Below are 8,867 nucleotides of genomic sequence, written 5' to 3'. Positions count from 1 at the left end.
GTTGAGTGCAGATTATCGTGTTGATAATCTGCAGGTGAGAGGAGTGCTGAGAGATTATTGTTCAGTTCGTTGTTCTTCCTGTTGATTCGTTTTCAGGGTTAATAAATCATTGGTTTGGGTATATTTGTTCTTGATACCTGTTTTTGACAGAATAAAGGTATACACTGCGTATAGAGCTATACGAGGCTGATAATTGTGAATTTAAATTAGTATTTAGACATCATCTGCCTTGCCTACGAATTCAAAACAACACCAATTCTTCCTCATTTCTTCGGTTATAATTTCTCGCACGACTATGGAGCTAAAATATCATCATTTTGGGACAACAATTATTTCTTTAAGTAGTATTCTAACAACTCGTGGGGAGTGAATGATGCTAGTAAGGAGGAGGTTGGGTCTGGCGTCCCTGTTAATCAATACTTCGCTTAGCACACGAATTGGCACAATACTTCGCCTCCGCATATTATCGACAGGAGCGCGGATTATTATACGACGGTGCCTACGTCACTATGAAAGTCTTTCGTTTGGCTATCACCCACAGAGTGACCCACTTTTACGCCATGCGATACAGCCGAAGAGGATAGGGATGCACTCGCTATCCGGAATGAAGATTATCAAAAGGTTCCCACCTGACAACGTGAAGCGTTCTAAGGGTGCAGACGGCCAACCCTTCGTGCCGAAGGAGCTTCCGATACAGTTCGACCTGATAGATCCCCCAACCATGCTGGAGAAGGTGCTAGAGCATGAGTCGGAGATGTACAGTCCGGACCACCACAGCCGCGTGGACCACCCGAGGCGCCTCAGTTCCTACGGCATGTTGGGCCTGGTCCTCCCCCTCACACGCGGCTTATTAGCAGCTACGTCATGACGTTGACAGGTTGACGTATGTGATGGACTGGCTAGTTGAGAAGTTGCAGGATCGTCGAAAGCGTGATGGGTTACCTCCACGACCCTTCATTCCGGCTACTGCATGCATCAGCAGCATCAGTAGGATCCGATGCCATAGTATTTTATCTTCTACGATGTATTTAGTATTTAGTTATATTATATCTTTTGTTATGTATGTCCAAACTTATGCTGTATATATCAAACTTAGACAAATATATCATATTGTCGTATTGAAACAATATGGTATTTTAATTTAAATGGTATAGTATGGAAACAGTGTAATATATTCGAACCGTACCTGAGTAATCTAATAAAATTAACGGTATAATATTCAAACCGCACCGAGACTTGGTATAAGAATTTAATTTAAATGGAATAGTATTAAAACGGTATAATATATTCGAACTGTACCCAGATATTTCAAAATATTTAACGATTTTAATTTAAAGGTATGGTATTTAAACGGTATAATATATTCGAATCGTAGACGAGTATTTAAAAATAATTAACGGTATGATATTTAAACATTTATAGAATTCGAACCGCACTAGACGTGGTATAATAATTTAATTTAAACGGTAACAATATATATAATATATTCGAACCGTATATACTTTTTTTTTATAAAAATTTAACGGTATATAATATTAATGGTATAACATTAACGGTATATATTTTTAAGCGATTTAACGTTGGAACTGGGTGATAATTTATACCATAAATACATCAAAATAATCAAACAAAATTCTGATGGGATATATACGTTGCGTATAGCTCTATATGCAACATATATAAACCCTAGTTGTCTGTGCCTATAATTGTTGGTCAGGCTCTGAATTTTATGCAACATATATGCCTCGTATAGCTCTATACCCAACATATAGGTGTAACCTTATACGTTGCGTATAGCTCTATACGCAGCGTATTAAAACCCTAAGTGTGCAAATAGACACCAAAAGTGTGCCAATAGTTGAGACTTACTAAACTACAAAAAGCGAGCTTTAGATATAATCTAAAGTGATATATAGGTAATTGAGATGACTAGATTTGTAGAGCATATGGAACAATGTAAAATAATTTTGATAGTAAATCTTCAACTACCATACCGATCTAATGTAGCTTGGGTTTCAGAAATAACGAAACTCAACACAATATAGAATAATCAAATATATTAAGATCACTAAATTAACTCTTCGTTTACAAAATCAATTTACTCCCCCTTACTTTGAATGACAGTGCCTTTTTAGGAACTCCATCAAAGTTATTCAAACATAAAGATAATATGGTAAGGGGGTTAGGGGTGGTTATTACTCATCACTCACTCATAAGTTCCAATCAAGTTTCGTCATGTCATCAAGCATTATTCCACTACTAGTGATGGATTTTAGTGGAAATGTCCATCACTCACCACCACACCCAACAGTTTCTTTCACAACCAACAATTTCCCTCACCACCCAAACTTCTTCACGCGTGATAATTTCCACGCATTTTAAATTCAACGCGTGATATTCAATAGTGGCGGTGGTGTTTTAATTTGTATAACTCGTTATATTATTCCATCACTTTATATTATTCCACCACCCCAGGTCACCTAAGTTCTTTACTATCATATCATTTAACTTATGTATTAAAACCAATTAATCTAGCAACTATCATCATTAAGTGGGTTTGGAGATCCTGAGTAGATTAATGTCTTCATTGAACGTACATTAGCAACATGTTTATCTTCTATATCAACTACAGTGGCAGAGTTTGAACGAAAAATCAGTAGGTGCTGCACTCTTAAAAACCAAATATTTTACATTGAAAAAATCGGTAAAATTAACACTACAAACAAAAAATCAAGTGGGGCCGAAGCACCCCCTGGCCACCAATAAGCTTCACCACTGATCAACAGGTGCACGAAAAGGAAACATAACCTATATGTTGTTGAATGTTTTTTGATATTTTAGAATGATAATGGTTCTAACCATGGAGAAACTTAAAGGCTTGATTGTTTTATGTAATGATTCAAATGATTTCTTGTTGCTTTAGTTCAATACATAGTCCAAATTTATCGAGTATGTTCATTTGAGAGTATGACATTTGAGGCCGAAAATGTTTTAAATCGTCTTTTGGGCCAAGGATGCAATAAATTAAACGTGCATCAGAATGTATGTCCATTGCAATTAGGTTCCAAGAGTAAACTTTACAACCAACATATCACACAACAAATGATTCAAACACACAATTATGTGAAACAATTTTGTTCCAAAGCGGATTCATGAACAAGAGCAAGATGACAGCTTTTTCATCTCACTAACCTCCATATCCTGCCCATTGACATCGATTTTCAAACCCTTAAGTGTGACGGAATCCGCATTGGATTTCGTGACATCATGATCCAAAGTCTTCTTAGAGACCACAGAATAAATTTCCTCTAGTAACTTAATGAAAGCAGCTTCCACATTGTCACCAGTGAGGGCAGATGTCTCAAAGAAATATAAGTTTTGATTCTCCGCGAACTCCATGGCATCTTCTGTTGGAACCGCTCTCTTTTCTTCAAGATCAACTTTGTTACCGATCAAAGCAATGACAATTGAGTTATCTGCATGGGCCCGAAGTTCTTCGACCCATCCTGCGACATGATCAAATGTATGTCTTTTGGTTATATCATACACCAACATTGCCCCCAATGCTCCTCTATAGTATGCACTTGTTACCGCTCTATATCTGTTGCCAATAACTTCCTTTGTCAATTATTATATCCAAATACCTCATGATTATAATTAATTAAGAACATTAAAATATAAAGATATGATTGCTGATCAAAATGCTGAAAAAAATAATTGAAATTTAATAATATTTAAAGAAAGCTCATGATTATAATTAATTAAGAACATTAAAATATAAAGATATGATTGCTGATCAAAATGATGAAAAAAATAATTGAAATTTAATAATATTTAAAGAAAGTGATGTTGTATAATCAGGAATGTAATCCAGATGGGGCCTAACCAGGATGGCAAGAAAGGCATATGCACATGCAAATGCCAACTACATTGACGCATCATTTGTGTTGTCTAATAATGTTTATAGTACTCCATAATTATAATTAAAATTGAAATCGTACTTTAATATATTATTGATTATATATATACTATATAATTGCGGATAAATAGTTTTATGCAATGATTGTTTCCAACTCCCTTTGTCTTCTTCGACCAATGTCATCTCTGGTTTTTCAAATCTCACCACACCCATTGTTTTTACTGGTTACGTAGTATATCACCTGCTCCAAACATGCCTCCAATGAAAACATGTTTAACCAAATATAAATATAAATTCTTTATGATTAACATAACAACTTATTAGTTAATATCTTGACGCTAATATGAAAACGATATAGTATTGAATTAGAGTCCTCTAGCAAAATGATTGGTAAACTTGACAACCATGTTAAGTTAATTTATTACTAAGAATAAAAACTATTTGTGTGTTTTTTAGTATATTGAGAGAACTGAATTAAAAATGGATAAATTTAATAATATAACCGTGATAAGAGATCATGTACAAGAGAGGAATTTTGTACGAAGTGTAGGAGAGAATCATAACCATACATTTGTTTTGCTCAATTTAAAGAGGTCTTTTATCCTTTAAACTAGTTTCCTCCTTGATTTTGATTTTCAAACGCCTATAACTTTTTCATATGTTAATATTTTTTTTTTTAAAATTACTTCGTAGTATTAACGAGCATTTCATTCTCTTTAACTCGAGCATCATATTGCTATAGTGTTCTTAAAAATAATTTACAGGACTTTAAATACCCATTACGTGATTTTTAATACCCAGTATCCATTATGTGATTTTGAATACTCACTACCCATTACGTGATTTTGAATACTTGGTACATGACAACGTGCTTTTTGAATACTCTTTACTTGATTACACATTCAACATAAATCATTACGTATTCAATGTAAATTCATTACGTGATTATACATTCCATAATAAGAACTTGATTGTTTATGCTTTATTACATGGTTAAATCTCTAATATACGACATTATGTTGTTATTATAGGTTGGTTTGGCTAATGTTTTGTACATAATTTATCCTTAATACGTGATTATACTTGAAATATTACGTATTCCATATGAAATATTATGTATTACGTATTTTGTTTTTACGTAATCACTAGGGTTTCACATAAATACTATAATGAAATCACGTAATCACGAAATAGATATTTAAAATCATTTGGTCACGTAATAATACATAGTCAGCTATTATTACGTAATTATGTAATCACTTACTGGGGTTTCACATAAAATACTATTATGAAATCAAGTAATCATGTAATGGGGATTCAAGATCACGTAGTCACTTACTGGATATTCAAAATCATGTAATCACGTAATAGGTATTCAAAATCCTGCAAAATTTTTTAAAGAAAAATATAGCAATATGTTGCTCGAATTAAAGAGAATGAAATGCTCGTATGGTGTAATTTTTATAAAAAAATATTAACGTATGAAAAAGTTATAGCCGTTTGAAAATCAAGGGGAAGTCGGTTTATAAGTCAACAATATTGGATTTTCATATTTTACCTTTTCCCCCACTTATTTCCCTTATTTTTAGTTATATGAATTCTATATTTGGGGAGCACTTAATCTCAACCGTTGATCTTGCAAATCAAGTGCCAAACTTGTCTCCTGCACCTCGTACAATTCTTTCTTCTTATACAATAACCTTTCTCATATAATCGTATACTTGATTATTATATTGAGAGAATTAAATTAAAAATGGATAATATTAGTTTATTAGCAAATCTCATATTTTATTTGGACATTTTTTATAATTTATACGGGTTGTATAGTTCTATACGTTTTGTATAGGATCAAAAGTTAAATCAGCAGATGTCAGTCCTTGTTTAGTGGCTGGCAAGACCTATACGAGTCGTATTGAAATGTTTTTTTTTAATTTATTTATACAATAATATATAGTTTTAACAAAGATTAATAAAAGAATACTTTATTTTTAAAAATAAAAGTATTTTTAAAAATTTATCATGTAGTATAGGTTTGATACATGTATAATATACTATATTTATATGATAGTATTTATGTTATAATCGTATTATATACTACACTTATACTATAGTTTATTATACTATACTATAGATATACTATACTGCAACTATAAAGATATACGAGATCTATACTACACGTATAGGCCTATACGTCAAGTAATGATACGATATGACATGTAAGTACAACATGACAAGTAAGAGTACAAGTGCATTCAAAACAAAACGACACACAATCACATAATACGATATGACACATAATTGAACGTCACCGATATGGCACATATAGAGCATATACTTCATAGAACGACACGTAATGACAAAATACGTTAAAAACGGCCCGTATACGTATCGAAAAGGCAAAATCTAGAGTTATGAAATTTTGATTTTACCCCTATACGCTTCGTATAAGTCAAAACTGGGTCGTATAATATCCTAATACGACTAGTATTGACCTATACAATGCGTATAGGGTGTCGTTTCATGAAAAAAAGGAGCGTGTCAACATAATACGAGACCCTTTATACACTTCGTATAGGTCAATACGAGTCGTATAATAGTACTATATGACCCAGTTTTGACCTATACGATGCGTATAGGAGTATAATCAAAATTTCATATTTTTTTAAGATTATATAATAAATGTTATATATGATATTATAGTTTATTATACTAAACTATACTAAAAATATACTATACTATACTACAATATAAGCATATACGAGATCTATACTACACACATAGATCTATACAGGGTGTATGCATGACTTATACTACACCTATACTATACATATACTACATCTATTCTATGCTATATCTATACTACAACTCTAAGCACATATAGAACCTATACTATAGTATACTATACTACACTATACAATACATGTACCAAACCTATACTACACTATCTTTTTGGTCACACATAGAAAAAACAATAATATACCATAAATTTGTATAGATAAAATATAAGTGGAGTTCTTCAAGTGGAGAGTTGCTCTAAACCGACTCCCCATAAAAGTCGACTTTATTAGGAGAGATATGTCTTCGATTACTAAGGATTGTACATGGTATAAAAAAATTTTGAAAATGTTTTTATTTTAAAAATATAAATAATTTTTAGAAACATTTGTTAAAACTATAGATAAATGTATAATTAAAAAAAAACTTATTTAATACGACCTGTATAGACCTTTACGACCTGTATAGGTCCAGTCCACTAGAGAAAATCTGATACATCAGTATTTATTGAAAATTGAAAAGGCTATACGACTCGTATCAAGGGTTGTTGATTTAAGGACTCCGGATATGCTAATAATACAACTCAAAGTGTTAGATTGAGATTACAGGTCATGGTATACGTATACTCTTGCTTTTTGATCTCACATGACATTTTTTGTAAACAACTAATTAAAATTGAAAGGACTATGATTTGAAAAGATAGACTTGCAAATGGTCGTTTAAAATTATTAGGAAGAGCTATGATTTAAGATAAAAATATACAAATAGCCATTTGGTTTCCAAATTTCTGTTTCAATAGGGTATGGGGCATTAGATTACATGGGGTGTGGGCATACTTATCCCATTTGCAAATGTCTTCTGTCTATTTGGGGTGTGGGCATACTTATCCCATTTGCAAATGTCTTCTATCTACTTAAGTGAAGTGATATGATCTATTATTTTTCATAAATAAAACCCTTTAAAATAACAAGTCACTAGAATAAATAAATAATGTATTTAAATATGAAAATCATCGACATTGTATGTATTATCATGCATGATTCATCCAACCGACAAAACAATTATTGGTTTGTTTGTACAAGTAAGCAAAGTTAACTTTTCAGTTAAATATACAAAAAAACAAAAGCACATGTTTTCTTTATGATATTTCAAAGATATCTTTATATGAGATATCATTTTCATTATTCGTCTTGAGCTATCATCAAACTTGACCTATCTAGGCAAAGATTATTGCATTTTAACACATATAATAAAATATGACAAAAATATCAAATAAAAATAATATGAAAACTTTGTGTCGAAAATGCGTTGGAAAGCATTGTTTCCAACGCATTTAAAAAAAAGACAATTTATCAAAAATAAAAAAAAAGCTTGTGAGAAATGTGTCAGAATTTTTCGGTAGTAGAAAATGCGTCAAATATAATAGTAGGAAGGTGGCCATTTTTTCTCGTAGTGACCCTACGACTTTCGCCAGAGCAACCTTGAGCTCAGAAGGTGTGTTTCCGGCGAAAAGAAAAGAACATGGTGTATAGTAGGGTTTACCTTTCTTGACCAGCGGTGTCCCAGATCTGAGCCTTAACAACTTTCGACTTAATACTCAAAGTCCTCGTTTGAAACTCAACTCCTATGGTGGATTTCGAATCGAAACAAAACTCATTCCTGGTGAATCTTGACAGCACTTGAGTCTTCCCAACCGCTGAATCACCGATCACTACCACCTTATAAACATAATCAACCTTCTCACGATCACCATTACTCCTAACCACCGTCTTCCTCCCATTCTCCGTCCCCACACCACCACCATTCATCTCTGCATTCATAATAAGAGATGGGTGTGTTGTGTTGTTGGTGATATTATAATTTATAAGGGGATTAATTAAGTGTGTTTTCTGTATGTGTTTTGTAGGGGAGAAGGTGGAACACTTTGTTGTGTTTGTCTTTATATCCCTAAATCAGGCGAAATGCCCGCCAACACATATTCACCAAACTACCCTTTACGATTTATTATTATTAAAGTTAGGTTAAAGGGGTTTCCAGTTAAGCAGCTTTCTGCTATGACAAATGACAACCACATTCGACCCGATTTTTAATCATTTCTTTCTTATAATAAAACAACTAAAAGGTGTAACACCAAAAGTTATCTTGAGCTTGTGAAACTTGTTTCTTTAAGAAA

The 8,867-nt window shown here is 32.5% G+C and overlaps 1 protein-coding gene across 1 annotated transcript; it reads right to left on the bottom strand.

Annotated features, from left to right (window-relative positions):
* Positions 1 to 3,015: 3,015 nt before the first annotated feature.
* LOC110921212 (ras-related protein RABA3) lies at positions 3,016 to 8,647 on the bottom strand. The gene is made up of 2 exons (XM_022165501.2): positions 8,237 to 8,647; positions 3,016 to 3,601 (listed from the first exon to the last, which is right to left on the bottom strand). The coding sequence occupies exons 1-2, from the start codon at positions 8,512 to 8,514 to the stop codon at positions 3,151 to 3,153; spliced, it is 729 nt and encodes a 242-aa protein (XP_022021193.1). The 5' UTR covers positions 8,515 to 8,647; the 3' UTR covers positions 3,016 to 3,150.
* Between the last annotated feature and the right edge of the window lie 220 nt (positions 8,648 to 8,867).

This window comes from Helianthus annuus, chromosome 17 (genome assembly GCF_002127325.2).
Source record: "Helianthus annuus cultivar XRQ/B chromosome 17, HanXRQr2.0-SUNRISE, whole genome shotgun sequence".
In the NCBI taxonomy this organism is placed as follows: Eukaryota; Viridiplantae; Streptophyta; class Magnoliopsida; order Asterales; family Asteraceae; genus Helianthus; species Helianthus annuus.
The sequence above is the reverse complement of the archived record's forward strand: the minus strand, read 5'-3'. Positions and strand labels throughout refer to the sequence as shown.